The sequence below is a fragment of the Phascolarctos cinereus genome, unplaced genomic scaffold, assembly GCF_003287225.1.
Source record: "Phascolarctos cinereus isolate Bilbo 61053 unplaced genomic scaffold, phaCin_HiC Scaffold_726;HRSCAF=1367, whole genome shotgun sequence".
NCBI lineage: Eukaryota > Metazoa > Chordata > Mammalia > Diprotodontia > Phascolarctidae > Phascolarctos > Phascolarctos cinereus.
In genome coordinates this window covers 29029347-29053989 of record NW_027556098.1, presented here as the reverse complement: position 1 = coordinate 29053989, position 24643 = coordinate 29029347, and the positions used below count along the sequence as shown (strand labels likewise).

Here is a 24643-nt window from a genome sequence, read left to right as displayed (position 1 = left end):
TAGTGGCAAAATTTCTGAATGAAGATTTTTCCTTTCTATTGATCTTTCATTTTCACATCAACTTTATTTCTGAATACACATCCATCTCTCTTTCTAGTCAGTGTAACAAAGGTTAAAAAATTGTTCAGCAAAACCAACAAAACAACCATGATATTCTCCACATCCAATGCTCCACACCCCATCTGTTTAAAAAAAAAAAAAGGAAAATTTCTCAACTCAGTAAAAAAAAATTTTTTTAAATACCAGACTCATTTTTGTTGTTGTTGCATTGTTTTCAGTCACATCTGCCTTGTCATGATCCCATTTGGTGTTTTCGTGGCAGAGACACTGGAGTGGTTTGCCATTTCCTTCTCAGGCTTATTTTACAGATGAGGAAACTGAGACAAATAGGGTTAAGTGACTTATCCAGGGCTGAAGCTGGATTTGAACTCACAAAGATGTCTTCTTGACTCTAGGCCCAGCACTCTATCTCTCTATCTAGTGTATCACCTAGTAACACCAGAGTGTTGTCCGCCTTCAAAATCATTACCTTTGCAATTCACCGATGCTATCCTTGCCCAAAACATCTTTCACAACTCTCTTTGAAGACTGTGGCATGTCTTTTTGAATACTCTCAATAGTGGCAAATCTTCTATGAATGGAGCAATCAAAAGTCATTTGGCACCAACACTGGCAGGGCATCAAGATGAAGACTACCCTGCTTGGCTAAATCCAGGATGTGTTAACTAATGAGACTGACCTACTTGTGTTGCTTATAAGAGGGCCTTGTGCAAGCCAGCTCAACTGGAACATATGTGGGTTCCCACCATGACTACTTGGAAACTCACTTGCCCATGTGCCAGTTCTGGAATGATTGCTATAAAATTAATCATATCACATTTGTAAATGTGAGTGATACACTGGATAGTCAGTTGTCTTCTGATTCTTTTAAGACAGGTCTAGGATCAAACCACAGTCCCTGAAGGCAGACAAAGTACTTAGAGGTTCTTTATCACCACAGTAGCTGAATAATATTCCCTTCACATCATCCTGACCTTCATTTTATTTCCTTTCCTCACTTCCTGATTGATACCCTTAGAAGTCCTGCAACATTTTTTGAAAGAAAAAAAATTAACTGCCTGGGATAGTTACCTGCTCAGGTCCTAGAAGGAGATTGGATGACGTAGTAAAAAGAGCACTAAACTAGAACACAGAAGACCCAGATTCTGCTCTTAGAGCTATTAGTAACTCTATATGACGGAGCTGGTCACAGCCTTTTTTAGAGTTTAGGCTACCTCGGTAAAGCAAAGGCATTATATTTCAAGTTCTAATAGTCTATAACTTCCAGCCAGCATCATAGAATCCGGGCAAATAAAAGAGCTGAGACTCAAATTGCTGGTCTCATTTCCCTAATTCTGGTAGATTTTCACGAAGTCTAGCACTTAGCACAATATCCAGCATATATATCTGGTTGTTTAGTTGTGTCCAACTCTTTGTGACCCCATTTGGGGTTTTCTTGGCAAAGAATCTTAAGTGTACTGACCATTTCCTTTTCCGGCTCATTATACAGATGAGGAAACTAAGGAAAACAGGGTTAAGGGACTTGCCTAGGGCCACAAAGCTAGTAAGTGTCTGAAGCTGGATTTGAACTCAGGAAGATATGTCTTCCTGACTTCGGGCTTGGTGCTCTATACACTACACCACCTAGTAGAAGCTTAATAAATAATTATTGATTTGAGTCATTGGAGTCCCAGGACTCAAAAAATGGAGGTGAAAGGGTCATTTAATAAACTGAATTATATTGCAGTAGGCATGGTCCCAATCAAATAACAGTAACAAGGTCACACTAAGATCAAAGGCCCCGGGCACACATCTCTGTTTGAAGAACAGCCACCCCAACATCCCCACCCCCCACTCCCAAACCCTTCTTTGCTTCTTCTATCCCAATGACTAACACCAAGAGAAAGAGAAATATACCGAGCAAGAGTCTTTGCTTCATTGAATAAATGGTTATTTAGAAATGGAATGATGTATTTCAACATTCCCTCTTCATGAGCCCTTCTCCGGTCCCTCCCATTCTGCTGCCACCTCACCATTTCCCTGCAGCTATATTCCTCAACAATTTTCCTGGACACTTCAAGTACCCTCCTTCATTGGGTCGATTACCTCAGCTAACAGACCTAGGCAGCTGATCATCCCCCTCTCAAAAAAAAAGAGGTGAAAACACATACCTCCAGTGACAGCCTCACCCATATTCTTGTACATAAATGCAGGTGAATTTAGAGCAAACATGTCCTATTGAGTAAGAAGGGATCCTCTGGCTAAACTCTCCTCCTGCTATACTCCATTATGCAAGGATCACTTAGCTTAGCCCTAAATGAAACAGGTTTCTGCATTCCTAACAGACTTTTCCTTGTGTGAGAGTTGTGTGCTGAACCAGAAGGGATAAAGAAGAGAGGAACCTGGGATCTCTGCCATGTCGGAATTCTTCTGATGATTCCACTGAGATGAAGAGAATAAATAAAAATTAAACTAAAAAATTAAGTTGAAAAAAAGAAAGGAGATGAAACCACACTGTATTCTAGCAAAGGGCAGCATTGACTTGTTTACTAATGGGGGCTAAGTATCCTGAACCAACAGGAATGTGTGAAATCCCTAGAAGACTTCTCAAATTCAGGTTTGCAATTAGCAGCATTTAATGTAACTAAAACTCTGATTCCTTATGTCACTCTAACAGACAGCATAGGCTTCTAATTCATTTGTGTTTTGGGGGAAATAGTTTCCAATTACTGTACCTTTGTACCAGGGAAGCCATTTCACACATGTGAACATGAAGCTCTTTTACCATTAGAACGAGTTAGCCATCTTGCTATTTAATTATTAAACACTAATACAATGCTATTATTTCATTTTGCAAATAGGGCATTTGAGGCATAGGATGTACATAGTTTCTTGTCCAAGGCTGCACATTTAGAATCTACAATCATATATTAGACCTAGGAGAGATCTTAAAAATCATCCAGTATAGAGGTATCAAAGTCCCTGCCCAAGGACTCCAAATGCAGCCAAATTACATTTAAATGTAATTGGGAAATAACAAAATAAATAAAAATATAACATAGTTAATGTATGGATTTCTAAATCAAAGAGATTTAGATCCTTTATTATTTGAGTCTGATAACACAGCTCTGGTCCAATCTCTTCCTTTTACAGCTGGAAGGAGGCCCCAAAGAAGTTAAATGACTTATTCAAGATCACATGGGAATAAGTGGCAGAACCAGGGTTTAAAACTTAGGTTCTCTGATGTCAAAGCCAGGGCTTCCCACAGTACTAGAAGTAGCTAGGTGGCCCACTAAATAGAGTACTAGACCTGGAAGATCTGGATTCAAATTTAACCTCAGACATTAGCTGTGTGGCCCTGGGCAAGTCACTTAATCTACCTTCCTCAGCATTCTCATCTGTAAAATGGCGATAACACCACCTACTTTGCAGGGTTTTTGAGCTTCAACTGAGAAAACATGTAAGTTATTTTTGCAAACCTTAAAGCTATATAAATACTATTATTATTATTACACATAATCTCCAAGTCACTTGCATAATTCTGGCACTGTCCTCTCCAAGCATATTCTGTGAGAAAGACTAGCACCTCCCTAGTCCAGAAAAAGAGAAATACTGAACACAGACAAAAGGAGAAGGCAGGGAGGGAAGGGAAGGGAAGAGATGGTAAACATGAACAATTACTTATTATTACTCACATATGAATTATGCATCTTTTCCTAGGGTTTCTGAATAGCATTTATGAGTAAATGCCTTGGGAAAACGGTTTTCTGAAAACGATAATTTTGAGAATGGCACTTCTACAGCAATTTAAGATCTTTTCTTCACAATAGACACACTGTTCCATACATACTCCAATCCCTGCTGCTCACTCTCCTATCACTATCTAAATCAGAGAGGGGGACAGAAGGAATGTGAGAATGGTGGTACTGGCTGAGGGGAGAGACCCTATACCCACAACTTTCAAATGTGTGGCATGGACAGAACCAAAGCTGCAGCTAGGGAGTAACATGCTGACAGTAGCAAAGAATGAAAAGCCCAGAGGCACCTGAAGTCCCCAATTATGAACCTGCTATTCACTTACCTATACGTTGTAATAAAAGGAACTAAAGAAAACCTGATACTGCTAATGAAAAATGTTCTTTGTTTTACAATCGAGATATGACGATAACTAAAACACAGAATTAACTTGCCTAAAGAGCCTTCTAAACAAACTCTCCATAGGATTAGGGATGTAAGAGTACTATACCACATAAAAGTTGGGGAAACAATGGAGTTTCTGATGGAATACCACCCACCCACCTAAGACCTACAAAGATTAGGAATATGCCTGAAAGGAGACCAGAGGAGCACTGTGATGGAAGTAAACAGCCTGACCTGATTAAAGCTGGACTCTTTAGGCATTAAAGGAATTTTGAATTGAGCATTACCCCCTAAAGAATGAAATATTGAAAGAATGCACTGAAATCTACCCTAAAGCAATGAAATAGAGGTCTAGCCAAAAATTCAGTCTTGTGATCCTGCTTTTTAATCAGCAGAGCCTTTACACATTTGTTAAACCTGCCTACCAGCCTTCTTCAGCTGCAGCTCTCTCATTGGTCACTTCTCATTCCCAAGCATCACACCAATATACCAGTCTGAAGAATTCAAAAGATCATTCTGACAGAAGCAGAGACGCTGCTAGGCAACAGTTTCAAACACAAAGGAAAAAAAGTATTATGTATTTATTAAAACAAGGAAATGCGACACGCCATTTACTAAAAGGGAGGAAATTCTTAACCCTGGTGGTCAATGGAACGCAAAGCCTAAGATGAAGGCTTACTAATGACTAAGAAAAACACAACTTTAAAAAAAGGAGCATGCAAATAACAGAGATATCCTACAAGAAATCTAATTAGCAAACTACAATTTTGTTGGGTTCCTAAATGGTAGTTTTCACAGGACTCTTGGGCTTAATATTATGCCCTGGTCATTCCCACAATACTGAAATATCAGAGTTTTAAATAACGTTCTGGGAACCTACAGAATGGTTAAAAATAAATCATTTCTCGGCCCCGATAAACAACAAATGAGTCTTAAATCCTTTCCATGAGTCTAGACAAAGGAACTTAGTAATACAAATAAATGAGTTATCTGAGCCTGTGATATAAGTTAAAATGGAAATCAAAACAATAAAGAATCATGAGATTTCATGAAATTGGAAAGAAAGGCTCCAGACTTGATAGAGGAATTTCCCATTTGAAGTTATTTCTTAGATGCTTTTCTTTATTAGCCTCAAAGTCAAGATCAGGTAATCTCTAACTCTATGGCTTATATTATGTGAATGTCATGTTAACAGTAAAATATGTGTGAAATAAGATTAAACAGTCTCATAAAAAACACTACAGCACTTCTAAGAAACAATCCTTTGATCTCAAGAGCTTATACTCTACATGCTCCATTAACTAAATTCAGAGTAACTCATATCCTTCTCTTCTCTCATACTTACTCTACCACAACAAAATTGAAAGGAGCACTTTTGATTGTATTTAAGTTCAACACAATCCAAATAACAATTTCATCAAAGATTTTTCCTAGCATCCCTAATAGCTTCCCAGATGAGTTCAAGAAAACTTAGAAAATGTTAAACTATTAAATCAATATATAAAAGTGTATTATGCTAAATAGCAAATGAGTGACCTGCAGGAATGGGCCAAAAAAAGGCAGTAAGGAAAATAATTTTCAGTGGTAAAGGGAAAGTTAGCCACCACTAAAGCTTTAGGCAAGTTTACTTTTCACTGGAAAATAGGTCCTTTCTCTTTCCACTACCAAGCAACTCTTCTTTTCACCCCTACCTCAACTCCACACCCAGGTACTTAGTATGCTCTAAGACTGGTGGAAAGATCCCCACCCAAGGCATTCCAAAATTAACTCTTTTCTTTCAAAAGATCCATTCTCTCCTTGCCTTTTTTCTGACTACACAATTAATTTCCTCAAGTCTACATCTGACCTTGTCCTCCTATTAATAATCAACTCTAGACGTGGCTCCTTATCACGTTAAGGATCAAATCTAAAATCCTTTGTATTTTAGACTTTTATAACTTGGCCCTCTCCAACCCTCCTAGTCTTTTTACCTTACTTCCCTCCATATATAGTGTGATGATCCAGTGACACTGACCCCCGTGTTGTTCCTCACTGTACTCCATCTCCTGAATTCATAAATTTTTACTGGCTGTCCCATAACTGGACATATTCCTTCAGTGAAATCCCCACCTTCAGCAAGAAGCCTTTTCCTGGTCCTCCTTAAACTTGGTACCTGCAATTTATCTTCAACTTATTCTGTATATATTTTGTTTATTCATAGTTGTTTCCATCTTGTTTCCCATTAGACTGTGAGCTCTTTGAGAGTCGGCACTCTTATCTGCCTGTCTTTGTAATCTCCAGCTTTTATCACTGTACCTGGCAAATAACAGGAATTTAAAAAATACAAGTTGACTTAACCCTACACTAAGGTATGAATCAACCTAGGCTTAATTACTTGCATTTTAAAACAGGAATGAGTATCTAATTTATAGAATGGGGAGGGGGGCCCCCAGAAGAGTATAGTTTTTGTACAAAAGGATCTTGAGTTCTTCTCTAGGCCAGCATCTTCAACCCACCCCCCAACAAATCAGCAACCTTGGCAAACCATTTCTGAAAGACTATTCTACCTGCTACAACATAGCAAAGATGACAAACCTTCTAAAAGGAAGCATATTCTAGTAAGTATAAAGAGTTTAGGTTTGAGGAGATGGTCCTAAGAGTTTCCTAAAAAACCATTCAACTCTGGATTGAAAATATTTCTAAATGATTGTTTGGGACTGAGACACATACTATATTAATTACTTTGGAGAGGGTATGAACAATGAATTGAAAGATGGGAGATAAGGAGGCAGACGGATCAGGTAGGTGGCTATTACAATTGCATATGTGAAATGTGTATGTGATGAGGGTCTGAACTACATTAAAAGCAGTGGCAGTGAAAAGGAGACAGAATCCACCTGTTGGAGGTATACCAGACAGGCCTTCACAACTTGGAGTGGGGCTGGGAGGGTGAGGAAGGGAGAGGGAAAGATGATGACTCAAAGGTTTCAAAATGGGTGCCCAGGAAAATGGTGGCACTTTCAATGAAGTTTGAGATATTGATATAATATCCAGGTGGAGATGCCCTTCAAGCCATTGGAGGATTAAAAAGTTGGAGTACAGGACAGCTAGGTGGCCCAGTGGATAAAGGGCCAGGTCTGGAGGCAGGAAGACATGAGTTCAAATCCAGCCTCAGACACTTACTAGCTGTGTTATCCTGGCAAATCACTTAACCTTGCTTGTCTCAGTTTCTCATCTATAAAATGAACTGGAGATTACACCAGCATCTTTGCCAAGAAAGCCCGAAACAGGGTCATGAAGAATGCAACACAAGTGAAATAACTGAATAACAACAACAGGAATGGAGCTCAGGTTATGGATTGAGATAGATTTGAGTCTTTTGTAAAGAGGCAAAAAATTTTAGTTATGAGAACTGATAAAATGGCTACAGGTGAAAGTGGGGAGAAAGAAAATGGGCTGAGACAGAGGTTTCAGTGACTCCCATATTTAGATGGTTACAGAAAAATGCAGAACTAGTGAGAGACCAAAAAGCATAGGTAAGACAGGAGAACAACTCTTACTGAAGCAAATGGAAGAGAAAATATCAAGAGAAAGGGATAATCAACAGTGTTGTGATATACAAAGGTCAAAGAGGATGAAGACTAAGAAAAGGCCAGTGAACATGACAAAGTAAGTGGTCATGAGTCATGGAAAGAAAGTAGTTTCAGCAGCAAATGCGGATGGAAATATATGTGTAAGGGGTTAATTTGTAAGTTCATGTGGAGTAAGTAAAGGCAGCAAAGACAGTAATGTAGAAGGAAAGAAAGGATACAACAGTTTGAGGAGGTAACAGGATAAATGAAAAGGTTTTTGGATGAAGTAATAAAATAACCATATTTACATATTATTCTAAAATATATGAATGCTTTCCTCACAAAAACTCTAAGGTAACTCAAATATCATTATTTCTCTTTTGCTTATGGGAAAACTAAAAGTTTACAGAGGGTAATACAGATAGTCACACAGCTAATAAGTGTCATATATGAAACATAAACCCAACTCTGTCAAATCTAAGTTCAGCACTCTTTTTCACTTCATCACATTTTCTCTGGCCACGTTTTCTCAACTGTTGAATGTGGAGGTAGAATTAGATGATCTAATGGTTCCCTCCAATTCTATGACTTTTTCATAGAAGCAAGCTAGTGATAAGAGTGCTAGGCATGGAGTCAGTGAACCTGAGTTCATATCTGGCCTCAGACACATACTAGCTATGGGATCCTGGGTAAGACACAACTGCCTCAGTTTCCTCAACTGTAAAATGAAGATAATCACAGCACCTATTATTGCAGGGCTCTTGTAAGGATCAAATGAGATAATTTTTGTAAAGCAGGCACCGTGTAAATGTTTTCATTTCCTTCCTTCCACCTGCATGTAGGCGATGGGGAACCACTGAAAGTTTCTGGACAGAGGAATACTTATTGAAGTTTAATAAGGTAGGCATATGCAAGAAAGACTGAAAAGGGCAAATAGGCGGAAGGACAGAGATCAATTCGATTTTTGTAATAATCCAGGTATGAAGTGACTGAGGGCTTGAACAAGTGGCAGCTGAAATAAAAAGGAAAGGACTGATGTAAGAAAGAATGTGAAGGCTGAAGCAAGATATACTCATAGTTGATTCAATATGAGAGAATGGAGCAAAAGGCAAACCACATTGAGGTATTATTAGCAGGCAAAGTAACTGTAAATCTACAGATCAGATATTCATTAATAAAAATAATGATGTTGATGATGGCAATAAATAGCTGATATTTACATATGTCATTAAGGCTTGCAAAGTACTTTGCAGGCATTATTTCCTTTGATCCTCACAACAAACCTGAAAGACAGGTACTATTACTACACCTATTTTACAGATGAGAAAACTGAAGCTGAAAGAGAATAAAAGATTTGCTCTGGGTCATACTAGTAAGTGTCTGAAGCAGAGTTCAAAATCAGGGCTTTCTAATTCCAAGTCCAAAATTCTATTCACTATGCTACCTAAAGTTTCTGAAACAGTTCACAGCTTCCTCTTGAGAAGTATAATTGTTTTGGATATGTCTAAGCTAATATTCCAACAAATGGTTTCAAATTGGGGAAATCCCATAATTAATTCTGGTGGTAAGAATTATATGAAGTTTCAATAAATCTACACACAAACACACACAACACAACACAAAACTATAGCCGAGAGCCTACCATCATTATACATTAACACTGATGGCTTGTTACACAAATTGGTAATGGAACATACTAACTCCTAATTTCTAGTGTACAGAGATTTGCCTGAAATATGCCATTGAAATATTTGCAGAGTCAGATGAGACAAAATAATTCTTATCTGTGCCATGAGTTAAGAATTTAAATTGCCAAAAGTAGTATCTGCCCTAATAATTTTTTCTTCCTCTAGTAAAGACTTCTGCTGTATCTTATTGACTCTGAGCAGAAAGACTGTGACCCTGCCAGAATTTACAAACAGGATCGGGGTAAAATGCCAGATTATAAAGGATACAAATTACTGACCTAAACAGTAGCCTAAACACAAATAATGAGGATGTGGCCACCTGCTGTATTAAGTAAATTTTCTATTCTTCAAAGAGAAAATCTTCTCAAATAAGTTTTAGGAAACTATTACATATAAAAAAAGTACAAGACCTTAAGGAAAGACAGAATTCAAGAAAGAAAGCACCACAGCTCTATAAAATCCAGGCCAAGATGGAGATAAATCTGACTATCCCCTGGCTTGGTCACAAGTTAAAGGAGACGGTTCTATTACTAACTACTTGTGTCACTATGGGCAAGTTATTTAACATCTCCAACCTTAGTCTTCTTATCTGTAATATGAGTGCTATATAATCCCTAAAGTCCCTTTTTCAAGTAAATTTAAGAGAAGATTGCTTTCTCTATTTTTGTCTTTCATTTGATATAGTATCTCCTCTCCCTTCATAAAGTACCTTTCACCAGCAATAAAACACTTTCACGTTCTTGGAAGTTACAATATTTAATATCATTTTCTCAATATGTCACTCACCAGAAAGGACTGACCACTGCTGTGTTAAAGACTAGGGTTGTTTTTTTTTAATAGTAAACATTGATGCTATTCTAAGTAGATAAGAAGTTCAGCCTAAATTCTTGTGATGGATGGTTTATTTGAAGGGAATAATAATTTTTGCATATACATGGCACAAATTAATTATATACAGTACACTTTCCATGATAAAAGTTATGATGCTGTTCACAGAAAGGTATCAATTTAAGGTACATAATACATAATCTAAAATATACACATAGGGAGAAGAGTGAGAACCAAATGGCCTTTTTTATTATTTAATAACCTCAGGATGTATCTCAAGGAATACTGATAATTTAATGTTCAAAAAGTTTTTAATAAACAAACTTCTAGTAAAGTTAATCAAAATATTTATAATACTATTCAATAGTTGCACAATATTTCCAATATACAATCAAGAAGATGCACAGTACAACACTCAATAAGAAAAAAAAATCTATTGCACCCACAATCAAAAATGTTTCACTTCCTTATTTTTGGGATGCTGCACTATCATATTTATATAAACATTTACAACACTTTAGTAAACACAAAAGTTCTAAATGTAATGCAGCATAATGAGCATAGGAGAGGTGAACCTCACCTTTCAAACTGAATGTTAATTGTCCATATACAGTGCCATTTACTGAAAGTCGATTTATAGGTCATAAACCATTATTCCTATTGTGAACAAACAACACACTTTCCCTGTCTCATGTTGAGAAGATTAATATTCCTTTGTTATACACAACTGGTATTCGGCACTTCACACAGTCCTGTAGCAGAATGCCAATGCTGGCTTTCTGTCTCAGTGCTTGACATAACCCGATGTCTTATGACAAAATATTTTTCATTTCAGTGTCCTGTTAAATAATCTTGGGTAGAGTCCGACGCAAATGAATCTGCATCTTCATTATCTGAATCATCACTGCTGTCATCAGCAGCTGGTTCTCCTGTGAGCGCTATCCGGGCATAATCATCAGTGTCTATAGATTTGCAAAAATGAATGGCATATTTCAGTTTTTCCTCTAGGACTTGCTTACAGGAATACCTGGGTAACTTCAGCAAAAAGAAGCAAGTGTATGATTCTGGAAGGAAGTGGTCAGGTGGATTGTACTTATCCAAAACCTATCAGTGAAAAAAAATTAACTTAGACCACATAACAAAGAATAATTATAAAATTCAGTAAACATTTTAAAAATCCATGATACCAATATCAAGCATAGCAACACATTAACCAAATTACATGATTTCATATAAATATAAAATATATAAAATGTAAGAAATATAGCATCAGTCTCTTTTTTTCTATTCTAGATCACTTGGACATAAGGACATTTTTATTAGTTCTGGCATAATGTTGGTGCTTTGAATTATTCTATTTTTTTTATTAAATTCTGGACATTTATAATGTAGAGGGAATTGAGTTTATAGACATGATTAACTTTTTTTTAAATGAAAACTATATTGAACTAATTTAAAAAACACAAATATTAAAATTGTATTTGTGGCTAAGTTCAAAAAAAACCCTCAAAAAAGGGGCAACAAACAGTAAATTACTGCTCCTGCTACTTTACTCATATCAAATACATAACATGACAATTAAAGTCAAATGCTTTCATCACTTAACTTTTTGCTTGCACAGCAGGGACCCTTTAATACTTGGAGGGTACCAAATACACACTGTCATATCTCAATTCAAGTGAGCGATATTTCAAAAAAGTCTCCTCCATTTCAGTCTCCCATGGCCAGAAATATCATGAAAGCCCTTCTGTTTGGATCAATAAGCTCAGCGGTCATTCCTGCCACTCAGAAATCTAGGAAACAAATCTAGAGACGTATGTGTAGAATGGAAACCGGGGACCCCTTGAGAGGGAAACTAAATTATTTCAAAGCACTTTCTGATCTGACAATACTCATTTCAAAATTGTAGCCTTTTGGAGGAACTGGTCAAAGGATAGCTTCAGAATTAGGAATCAGGGGGCTCCAAATCTTATGGATTCCTAGAATCAGCCAGGAAAAAAAGTGGCATGAGATATTCTTGTAGAGTACTCTCAAATATGATCCTTCAGTAGATCTATTTTTCCTTTAAAAGGGAGTCGAGTCCCATTAGACATATTGTGATGAGGTTTGAGGACAAAGGCACTATATCTTAATTTCACAGAGTCCCAAAACTCTTAGCATTAAGGCTTTTGGGACACCCATATAATTTATCTCTGTAACACACCACCTGGTACATAGTAGGCACTTAACAATGCTTGATTATTTACATAACATTCCTGTTAGGTTAGGACAGGTAAAATTCATTTTACAGCCAGGAAGACTACGGCACAGAACTTATTACAGTTAACAATGATTCAGACACAAAACTAATATTATCTGTAGCCTTCTGATTTTCTAGGTCAAATGATTTATGATTCTGAATGAAAAACAATGTATATTTTCTTAAACAAAACAGCCTAGAGAAAACACATACATCAACTAGTACCTATATGGCACCTTAACAAAGCTGCAAAATTTCAGAGTATATTGATATCCAAATTTAAACAGAACTTTAAGCTATGAAGGATACTTTCCTCAGAACTGGCGGGGCACATAGTATATCACCATTTTACAGATTAGGAACCTAAATTCTGAAAGTTAAGCGACTTCTTCATGACCATACAGCTAGTCTCTTAGACAAGACCAATGTTTAACTTGACCTAATATCTCATGACTCCACTCTATCCCTGACACCATGATATCTTCTAAATGGTGGTCGGACAAATTACCAAAAGGTAAGGGAATAGCTTTATTCAGCCATGGATAAACCTTTTCAACCTTCTAGGTTTGCCAAATCAGTAGAGGTGTGTGATGTTTTTCAGATGTATTACATTTCAGGGAGAAGAGGAGGTGCAAAAATACTGAAGAAACACAAAAAGATTTAAAAAGGAGCTAGTCTAAATCTGTGAGATTGACCACTGACAATACAATCTATTAAAAATTACTTCCAGATATGCATAGCCAGAACAATAGATATCTTTCCATTTTCCTGAGAACCTAAGTGGATTTATCAAAGTTATTCCTGTCGTATATTATTTATTAAATTAATTTTTAAGTCACTGAAGGAACTCCCACTGTCACAGAACTCCTGCTTTCAACAACCAACACCATCAGCCTTACCTGAATAACAAAGTCTCTACCTCTGAAATCAGCAATTGTTCTAGGAAGTCGTGTTCTGCCCCACACAAAACGGAGGAAGAGAGAGCGCTCTGTATTAGAGAAGGATTCCATCACTTCCCAGAACCACTGGATCAAAGAGGCAGTAGGTTCAATTCCTTTATATGTGGCTACAGATTTTAAAAGATGAAGTGGAATATCAGGGCTTCCACATACCTGCGAAAACAATGTCTCATTAGAACTAACAGAAAATTTTCAAGCTTTTATATTTTCCACACAAAAAAACAATTCTCTTCTTCCCTGAAAGTCTTACATGACTAACATACACTACCTGCTATTATTGGTGAAACATTTAACTGCTTGACTCCAGAGATTTAAGTATTAGAGACATGCTGTATTTAAAGTCAATACAACCCTTACATTAATTTTTCTTTGTGTTAGAACTATCTACCCAATTTAACTTTGTTTTCTAGCTTCAATTAACATGCATGCATACACTTTAGGCCTGCAAATGAGAGCTTAAAAAAAACAAAACTAGAGCAATGTTTTGGCATCAAGATAAGTTCTACCTATATCATCTAAGAGACAATCCAATGAAAATAGAAAATAAAGAAACAAACATACCATAGTTTCCAGTTCATATCCAGTAAAGAGTGAAAGAAGAGGAACAGGGACAACACGAGCCATCCCTTCCCGTACTGCAGCAACTTGTTCATCAAATTCATGGAGCCTAAATAAAAGTATACATTATGATTGATGCTGGGGCTTTAAATTCTTGTCTTTGGTGGGTTTTTTTGCTAGTCCTATCAAATGCCACAGTATTGGTGTTTCATTTCCTTATCACATTACAACTTAATAAAAGGCCTCAAATAACAATTTTTTTTACAATATTTTGCCCATTTAAGATAGTACAAAAGTATTATTCTTTAGAAAAATACTGTTGTAGAAAGCTATATAAAAAGATATGAACATTTAAAAATCAAGCAGTCAACAACATTCAGTTAGACCCCACTGTATACAGAGCCTTGAGTAAGATACAAGAAAAAACACAAGTCCCCTGAAAGAATTAAGGAGAAAGTTTCTCTTACCAAAGAATAAGTAATATAAATGACATGACTGTCCATTTATTTATATAAGTACCAACTAAGAGGTTAGTTTTATTTATACACACACATATATACACATATACACATATATATATGACAGAACAAATGTTTTAGATCCAAAAGGTAAAAATATCTGTCAGAAAACCTACATGATCATAATCATAATAATCCATCTATAAACATTTACTGGACACCTCCTACATATAAAGCACTGTACAGGATAGAAAATAGTATGAAACAGGGCAGTTGTCTTCAAAGAGCTTATAATCTAGTATAGGAGACAAGAAGTTAATGTACTATGTTACAACACTAAGAAACAATTATTATCAGCTACACACCCCAAGGCCATATGGGATGGATGTTAGTGGAAATTCAAAGAAACAGAAAGACAGTCTCTTTTTCTCACAAAATTTCCATATAGACTTGATGACCTCTGAGCTCTCTTTGCAATTTCTATACCATGATTCAATTCCTAAAAAAGTATATATAACTGCTGAGTTTTGTTTACCTTTCATCTAGCTATTGTTCTAAGAAATCTGAAACCTGGATCCTATAACCAGAAAAACAGCTTTGAGGATATAAAATTATAAATAGGCAAAAAAATACCAAAGCATTTATTATCAACTGACCAATCTGCCTCTATCTAGCACATTCTACTTACAATTTCAGACAAGCTGCATAAACTCTGGGCCTCAGTTTCCTCATGTAAAACAAATGTAATGAAATAGCAGTCCCTTCTAACTCAGAATCTGTGAGCTATGATTCGATGATCTTGGGAAATTTTAGACTTCTATGAGGAGCATTTTGTCATATACAACCAAAACATTTTAAGAAATGGTGAATGTTACAGGAAGTCTAAACAATCAGGAAAAATAATTCCCACAAACCTGTAATTTATTGCCAATCTAACATACTCAGCACGGTTATCCAATGTAATGTGGGTATATTTAGAGCTCAACTGAATATCCTGACCACTTGCACTTGGCACTGTGAAGGGAAGGCTCATTGCTTCAAACTCCTCAGAAGTAGCTTCATTGTCCCGGATGTACATCAGCCCAGGAATAAAGTCTTTATCAACCTTTCAAAAGAAAATAATACTCTGCATAGAACACCAACCAAATTATTCATCCAACAACAATAAACATGGATGCTGATTCATATGAAACCATATGCTTTATTTGGCACATTTACAGCACAATCTATTTATTAGTACTTTGTACTATCTGTGCTCATAAATAAATTTTTAAAAATTGTTTTTTGAACAAGCATTCCTGGGAGAAAAAAACATGAAGTAATTTCATTCAAAAGAGCTTCTCCAAATTGACATCTGACATTGTACACAGTAACAGCACTACTCTATGATGATCAACTGTGGATGACTTGGCTATTCTCAGCAACACAAAGATCCAAGACAATTCCAAAGGGCTTATGATGAAAAATACTGTCTACCTCCAGAGAAAAGAACTGATGGAGTCTGAATGTAGATCAAAGCACACTATTTTTTACTTTCTTTGTTTTTTCATGGGTTTTTCTTGGCCACAGGGTTGGATTTTCCTTTCATAACACGACTAATATGGAAATATGATTTGCATGACTACACATGTATAACCTATATCAAATTGCTTGCCTTCTAGATGAGGGAGGAAGAGAGAGAAGGAAGGAATCTGGAATTTAAAAATTTCTGAAATCAAATGTTAAAAATTATTTCACATGTAATTGGAAAAAAATATATTAAAAAAACTAACTTCTGTAAAAAAGGCAGGGGTTTAGACTCCATGACCTCTCAAATACTTTCCATTTCCGACATAGTAAGATTCTATGGATCTGTAATTTTGAGCTACATGACTATTAACTTCCCAAATAAACTAGTTTAGCTACAACTCAGGCTATATAAAAATTTTTCAAAATTAAGAAATAATACCAGATGCCATTTTTTTAGCCACATATCTCTGCTTGACAGGAATACATTTCTTTCCCAGCTCTACATTTTTTTTTGCCTATCATTTTAGGTAAATACAATATGTTATACCTTACCTCACTGAGATCAGCAATTGTAAGACTCATTCCAGCCAGTTGCTTCCAGACAGGTTCAGCAAGGTTGAGGCTTAATGGACTGCCAGTTCGAATGGCAATGCCTAGTAACACACCTGATAATTTTTCAAAATAAAAATGACAGAAATATTTTGAGGATAGTGTCTAAGTATTTTCCCATATAAATTACAACAGGGAATTCAGCTGCTCTCAGTAGGATTTTAGCACTTTATTAATGCTATCAAAGTTCACATTCCACACAGTTCGTTTTTTGTTCAAAGTGCTTTGCCTCATCTAAAATCTGTAAATCGAGCATCTTTTATTTTTATAGTGGTTAGCAAATTTTTGACAGACATTGGTTGTTCCAAATTTCCAATTTGTTTTTTCATCCTAAATGCTCTATTTCTAAATGGCTAGAAATTTTTCAAGCTTTTTTTCACCAATGGAAAAGAGTTAGACACGTTTATCATCACATATCTTGGAAATCCTATTTTTAGGCTATATTAGGGTTTACAAAATGCTTTCCCCACAAAAAAAGACCACAATTTGGTGAGGTTAAATGTATAGGACTTTCCTATAGTTACAAAGGAAAAATTAGGAAATGAGGCCTCAAACCTAAGTCTTCTGATTCAACTTCCAGGAGTCCTGTCCTAAATTAACAAAGCATTAGATAGTTTATCACAACCTACCCAAGAAACGAAACATATTTGTATGCAAGGAAGATTTGGCAGCTGGGTTCAGTAAGAAGCAATCTCTATTGGCTCCAGACTCATCTCTGCCATTTGGAGTTACAATTAGGAGAGGAGTAAGTCCATTCTGAAGTTCTTCACACATTTCTGCTATTGACTCACTATAACCACCTCCACAATCATCCACAGACTCACCTTGAAACGAAAATAAAAGTTGACAGAAATTCATAGACTGTAAGAAAAACATATGTATGTTACATATGTATATAATGAGCATTCCTGATATCACCAATCACTAATGACTTTTTTCTCCTAGGATCTCAAATAACACTTTGTTTCTATAACTCTCTTATGCACGTACTCATCACTGTTGTTTATGAGTTATAACCCTCTACTAGATGACGGAACTCCATGAGAGCAAATTATTTCTGTTCTCCTCAACCTACATTCCTAGTAGTTATCAAAGTGGCAAATGTTTGCTCAATTTTAACTTTCATATTAAAACTTTTAACATTTAACTTTTCACATTAAAATTATTTTTTGCACTAAGCTGAATATTTACTTAAGTTAATAACTGAATACAACTTCATGGTCCTCATGCTTTTTGTCTATTTAAATAGCATGTTATTTTTTTTCCCACTTTTTGTGAATAAGATCAATATATCATAGAGCAGGCAAGGTAAATTAAAAAAAAATTATAGAGGGAAAAATTCTTACCGACAAACTTGACTTTCCACACTCGATGAGGTAGGAGGAGGCTGTCTGGACTAAATGAACTCATTTTAGCACACATTTGGCCAAAAACAGACTTGGTACCGTCAGGGCCAGCTAAACCACCCTTACTCCTTGATCGTTTTACCTGAAACATAAAAAGACGTATGTACACTGTAAGGGTGGTGCAACACAAATTTGTATAACTCATTTTTTTTTTTTGGTCCATTAACCAAAACAAATAAAATGTAAGATATACTGCATGGAGAAAGATGCAAGATTCAACTATAAACAATGTACCTATATACCTATATTCCTTAATGGAGAAATTACTCCACATGTCTAGCCTGAGTCTCATCTCAATGTTTCTTGTTACAAAATATCTCCTGTATCTAGAACTTCTAATTCATACCTATTGCCACAACCTTAGTATAGGTTTTGGTCATCTCTCACTTAGACAACTGTAACCCAAATCTGAGTGCTTCATATCTAACCCCAGTCTCCTTCAAATTAATATCCTGTGCCAAAGTCGGTTTTGTTGCCCATATTTTCTGACCATACTGACCAATGAGAATTTTCCACTGAACTACAGAGAAAGTCCAAATCGTTCATCCTCTGATTTGAAAACCCAGACAACTAAAGCTCTGAAACGCCAAAATGTGACTATTTTAACAGAATTATTTCTGTACTATAATAAACCTATTCTTAACAGAGTACAATGTGCAGGACTTAACCTTTCCTTGATGCCTCAAGGTCATCAGCTTACACAGTAGTACAATATACAGTGTTGCTCTCAGGAGTTCCTGGAGTATACAAGGCTGTTTGCCGCATACTAAATATCCCTGAAGTGCTATCTTTGCCTTTGAGAATTGTATCTGCTTTTCAGTCTTTTGTATATTCCATTGTCAATCTGTCAGCTGACACTTATTACCAACATCCCACATCCTTCTATCTCCACTCTGAGCCCCAATCTGCTATTGCAGGAACTGAACTAAATGTAAATAAGCAAGAGTAAGGGCCTACACTGTAAGCCCACGAACATTAGTTCATTAAGTTCATGCACCAATTCTACTTACTCAGGCTCCTCCTCTTTTGCTTACTCTCCTGCATTGAGGAGAGAGAGAACTGCCAGAAGTATGACCTCCAGGTAAGCATGGTTTTATTGCAAAGATTTTTTTTAGATGATGATTTTGGCTATTTGTAAGTAGTGTTTTCCACTCCTAAGGTAATGGAGCTCTTTTAGGCACTTAGAGATTACTATTCAGTGGATTAAAGTTCATATTATAAACTTTCCTCCTCTTGTTAAATGCCTGTCTTTTTGAGTTCTTTAAGTTTAATAAGATTCTGTGTGCTAACTAGCATGTATCAGTTACTACTCACTTAGCAAATCTAATGAATAGTAGGATTTGCAAATTTACTATGAGTGATTTCCAAAGCTACTAACAGTACCATATCATATCCATCTTTTTTCTGCCGAGCTTTCGAATGTTATAACACATTTCTATAATACTGATCTTTTTTTATACTTCAAAAAGCCCACTATTTCCCAAGTGTGTGTACCTTTTCTCTCAACACAGAACATAATCCCTCCATGCTTTAGTAAACAGTCTCTATGAGCAGTGATCAAAAACAACGCCTCCCCCCCCAAAAAAAAAATCCCCAAGTAACTAACTTTCTAGTGATGAACTGCCAAATTTAGCTAGACCATTCCTCTGAGAGAGACTTGTATGGTCAATCACCAGAATGACACTTAAAACCTTTCCATATTACCGGGCATAATCACAGAGATTGTGCCTTTGGTATTACCTTCAAAAACCAAAAGTATTTAAGTAAACTTTACTAAGGTTTGGTGTCATGCTACTGTTCAGAAATTAGTCCTAACATAACAAATTCAAAGACAGACGCCAGACTATACATTTTAATAAGGAAGAACTACTACACATACTTACACAAGGATCAAAAATTAGTTTTACATCTAGAAACTAATCCTCAAATTTTGAAATTCGACAAATTTTTCAGCTTTCAGAAAAAAAAAAATAAATGGAAGGGGAAATGCCCTAAACCTGTTGCTTTCCAATTTAAGGTCAAAGGCTGTCACTCAAGGTCTAAAGAAAAATATCCTCAAGAAGGACTTAAAAATGATGAGCACATCTATCCAAGGTACTTCCTGGGCCACATATGGAGTGTACAGAAGTACTCACAAGCAAATAACCCCTTCCCTGTACACACACACACACACACACACACACACACACACACACACACACACACACACACCCTCAAAGGAAGCAGAGTACAAAACAAAGGTCAAGCTGGAACGGATTTTATGTAGCCTAAGAAGCAAGCTTCCATTGATATTCATACCAAGGGCATTACCCAGTCCAATATTCTTTTCTTTTTCAAGTTATCACTACAGTGAAGTAAAAATGCATATAATAAGAATTATAGATCTATACACTACTACAATGGACAACAATGAAAAGTGCTAAATGTCACAACAACCTAGTACCTGAAACTTGTTCAACTCACTGTAACACTATTACAATTAAAGGACAGCATAGTTAGGGACAACAAAACAGGAACCTGTTATTATCTTAGCAATGTCAACCTATTGTGGATAACTTTGGACTACTCTGTGCCTTAATTTTCTTTTACGCTTAACTGAGATATCTATCTTCTCAGTTATTGCAGATGGGACATACTGTAAAGTCACCATAAGATAAGTGTATTTCATTTTATACAATATTCCTAAAAGTAAACCAAATTGATGATATAACTTTAAAAGAATTCCATTGATAATGATCACCTTTCTATATCCTCACATTAACACTGAAGCCTTTAACCTTAAATTGGGAAGCAGCAACATATTAGGGTTTTTTTCCCTTCAGTTTGTTTTTCTCTCTGAAAGCTGAAAAATATGTCTAATTTCAAGTAAGGGTTGATTCCTACATGTAAAACTCATTTTTGATACAGTTATAAATGAAATTATATGTATAATAGGTCAATTTAGATTTTCACAGACTATAAAATCTTAGTTAACCTAAAAAATCAGCTACCATTCTGTTGTAACTAAATTTTTTAATTAACCATAGAACTTTGTTTTTATTTATAGTGAAGTTCTTTTAAAAACTGTTATTAGTCTACATTCCTACTTCAGTTAAGTATAGCATGTTAAACCTAATTTAAACTTCCTTTAATAGATGATTTGTCAAAAGGTTCGGTTTTGTTATTCCATGAGTCTTTATTATATATATGCATTATATGATTTATGAAACTAAGCTGAATTGAAATTAAGCTAAATATCTGTTAAATATATTAATCTGTTTTGATAGGGCCTCAAAGTTCCTTTTTGACGTAGTCCTTGATATAAATTCACTATTCTATTACTTCTTCCATAAAAACCTACTCCAATGAGCCAAACAGAATACAATACGTAACATGGAAATTCTTTTTTTTATATAGTTATAATGTATTTGCTATTTCAAAATTCACTCCAAAAGTGAAATTTTAATTTGAAAATGAGTAAGAATTTTTTCAAATAAATTTTAGTAGTACTTTGTGTTTTTATATGACCTAAATTTCTACATCTATCACTCACTTTCTCCTTTTCCAAAGAGTCACCATCTTGTATAACAAATAATTTTTTAAAGTAAAAACAAAAAAAAGAAAAAATCAGCAGCGTATCAATACATGTAAAAAAAATCTGACAATATATGCAGTGGGGAATATCAATTCATAAAGGTTATTGCCTAATGAAAACAAGCTGTTCACATGGTGTTACACCAAGCTAGAAAGAATTATAGTTCTAGCAATGGCTCATCACAGGAAGAGTCAGCCATATGGTAAGTGTTATGACCAAAGCAAACCAAGAAACCATCTACTAAGCCCCAGTGAGGATGTGATATACATCAGGAGGTGTGTCTCACAGTAATTAAACTGTGGATCTTTAATATGTTTTTACTTGTATTTCTGATAAAAAAAAAAGGACATGTGAGAAAAGGGAAATTCTGATTAACTAAGGGTTGTCCTTAATTAGGACTTTACAGCAAGGTAAAAATCATGTGTTAATACAAAAGATATCTAAACAAAGGATTTTTTCTTTGCACTATTTCCTTTTAAAAAACTCAACTGGAATTAGGAAGATATCTGAAGAATGGACTAATTTCATTTGTATATTAAATGTCAAATAACTTTCAATGGAGGCTTCTAGTTTGCTTCAAGTGAAGAATACCTTTACCATATTCTGAAGTGCTAGCTTCTTCACAATAAATAAACAAACAAATAAATGAATAAGTGAATAAATGAATGAATAAATAAATAAGTGCCCTTTGAAGTGAATAAATTTAGTTACATAGCAGCCACTAGAGCTCCTGTTTTCTAAACCGTACTGTCGTTTGTTATGGTTACAAAACCTACATCAAAATGATCTTAACAAGAAAAGGCCATTTTATTCAGTTAACTGAAACAATGCATTAATAATGTGGAGCAAATATTTGTGGAAATAACTTCACTGGCCTCTGGCATAACATTAAATATTCCAACGTCAGCGAACAGGAAAAGAGACACCCATGACCACTTCCATCAATGTAATCACATGTATTACCCAACAAAGAACAAAAGTTTAGTAAACTTTATTCAAAAGGACCCTAGTATAACTGTGGAAAGACTTCTAGTCATGTAATCAACAGCAGGGTAAAAATCATGTGTTAATACAAAAGTTATGCAAACAAAGGATTTCTTCTTCATATTATCTTTCCTTTTCAAGAATTTACTAGTGTTAAGAAGATATCTGAAGAGTGGACTAATTTCACTTGTACATTAAATGAGAAGTAACCTTTAAAGTAACCTGTCCTTATAAATAGACTATTGGGTCTATTTAGTCAGAAAAAACCTTGTTTCAAATCCTACCTCTGACACTTACTAGTAGCTATATTAATGCTAGGCAAAGCACTAATTCTGTATGTGCTTCAGGCAACTTTCTAAAACTTAGAAATCAAATACAGTGACAATCTGCCTTGGTGGAGGGAAAAATCTATACTCAAGAGTTTCTAAAAACCAAGAAAATCACAGATTGACCTCATATTTGCAGTACTCATCAACATTATAAACAATAATTTATCATTTTTTCAACATTAGAGTCCTATAAGCATCTGATGTCATCAGGAGTTCAGTGCTGGAAACAAGATATAGGTAGGGGAGCAAGGAACCAGAAGCCTACATATATCTAATAATGCCATTCTTTTTAGCATTTCCCAAGGGATTAATAAAAGTGCCTAGAAGAGACACTTGTTCCCAATATTCTCTTTTCTTTATTTCTACCATCACTATGACATATAATCCATCAATTGCAAAACATCACAGAAAGTTCCAAGTTCTGTTACACTAAAAAAGCATATGTTTCTTTTACCTGTATTCTGTTTAACTCTACTACAGGACCGTGTTGACGATCTCTCACCATAGTTGCTTGTACAACTTTTCGGAAAGCTGCTTCCTAAAAATAGGTCAAAATGGACAACTTTAGGATAAAATATAAAAAGTATTTTTAATGATGTAACACAAGAAACTACTGAAAATTCACTTATGTAATTCATTTAAAACTTTTATGAAAGTTTAAATATAAAAATTATGTTTTGCTAAACTCAGATAATAACTTAGAAGTTCTCTTTTTTAATGTAGTTGAAGTCCGAAATGAGTTGAAGAACTTTCAGATCATCTCTCTTAATTATTAATACTATATATGGATACAAGGCAAGGCAGATATCAAAAGGAAGAAATTTATGTGAAGTGAATAAAGGTATTAGAAATGAGAAAAGACAAAATGTTCCATTCTGGTAAACCAAGGGTGGATGGGTGTGTGCACATGTAAAATCTCTTTCTGCTTTGACCTGTGGAACAAAAAAGATGCAGAAGTCATTTGTACTCAGAGGGTTGCCTGAAAGAATTGATAATCCAATCAAGTTTTTCTGGGACTAGCAGAAATCCTTCACAGATAATCTATCAGCAAGAATTTATTACATATCTACTATGTTCCAAACGCTGTGTTTAGCACTAGGCATACAAAGAATTAAACTTTCTACTCTCAAGGAGCCTACATTCTAAAGGAGGGACATGTATATATCTAAGTATATAGGAAATAAACATAAAGAGCATAAACATGAATAAATACAAGGTAATTTAATATAAGATAACTGGGGGGAAGAGAGTGTAAGCATCAGCAGTTGGGGTAGGAAGATCCGGAAAGGCTTCATGTAAGTGGTATGGCTTGAGCCGGAATCTTGCAGAGAGAAGAGATGAACAAATGCATTCCAAGCATGGAGAATAATCATTGCAAAGGCATAAAGATGGGAGATGAAGTTGCATGTGCAAGAAAGACAGAGAAGGCCAGTTTGGCTGGACACTATAGTATTGGTAGGGGAGTAACTGTCCAACAAAGCTGAAAAAGATAATCTGGATCCCAGCTGTGAAGAGCATTATAAGCTAAAGAGGAATTTATATTTATCCTAGAGGTACATAATGTCTTGAAGCCATGTAGCATCACTAGAAGAAAAGTAAAGTTTAAAATAAGGGCATTTTTGTTCTGGGAGAAACGTAGGGGTTCATAGAAGAAAGTGTGTAAATTGGTCGACATTTCTCCTCCTGATCTATTCTGTGTCCAGTTTATTGTTCATCAACAGTATTTGTCCAAGACAGGAGGCACTGATGTAACAGCTCTTTAAGTTTTCCAT

At 35.5% G+C, this 24643-nt stretch overlaps 1 protein-coding gene across 1 annotated transcript in view; it reads right to left on the bottom strand.

The window, feature by feature from the left end:
• Nucleotides 1–10302: 10302 nt before the first annotated feature.
• HERC2 (HECT and RLD domain containing E3 ubiquitin protein ligase 2) overlaps nucleotides 10303–24643 on the bottom strand; it is a 223597-nt gene continuing 209256 nt past the window's right edge. The window contains 8 exon segments of the mRNA XM_020992762.2: nucleotides 10303–11350; nucleotides 13385–13597; nucleotides 14006–14111; nucleotides 15375–15565; nucleotides 16522–16634; nucleotides 17208–17402; nucleotides 17925–18066; nucleotides 23326–23409. Of these exon segments, the coding sequence (XP_020848421.1) occupies nucleotides 11078–11350; nucleotides 13385–13597; nucleotides 14006–14111; nucleotides 15375–15565; nucleotides 16522–16634; nucleotides 17208–17402; nucleotides 17925–18066; nucleotides 23326–23409 (1317 nt within the window). The 3' untranslated portion in view covers nucleotides 10303–11077.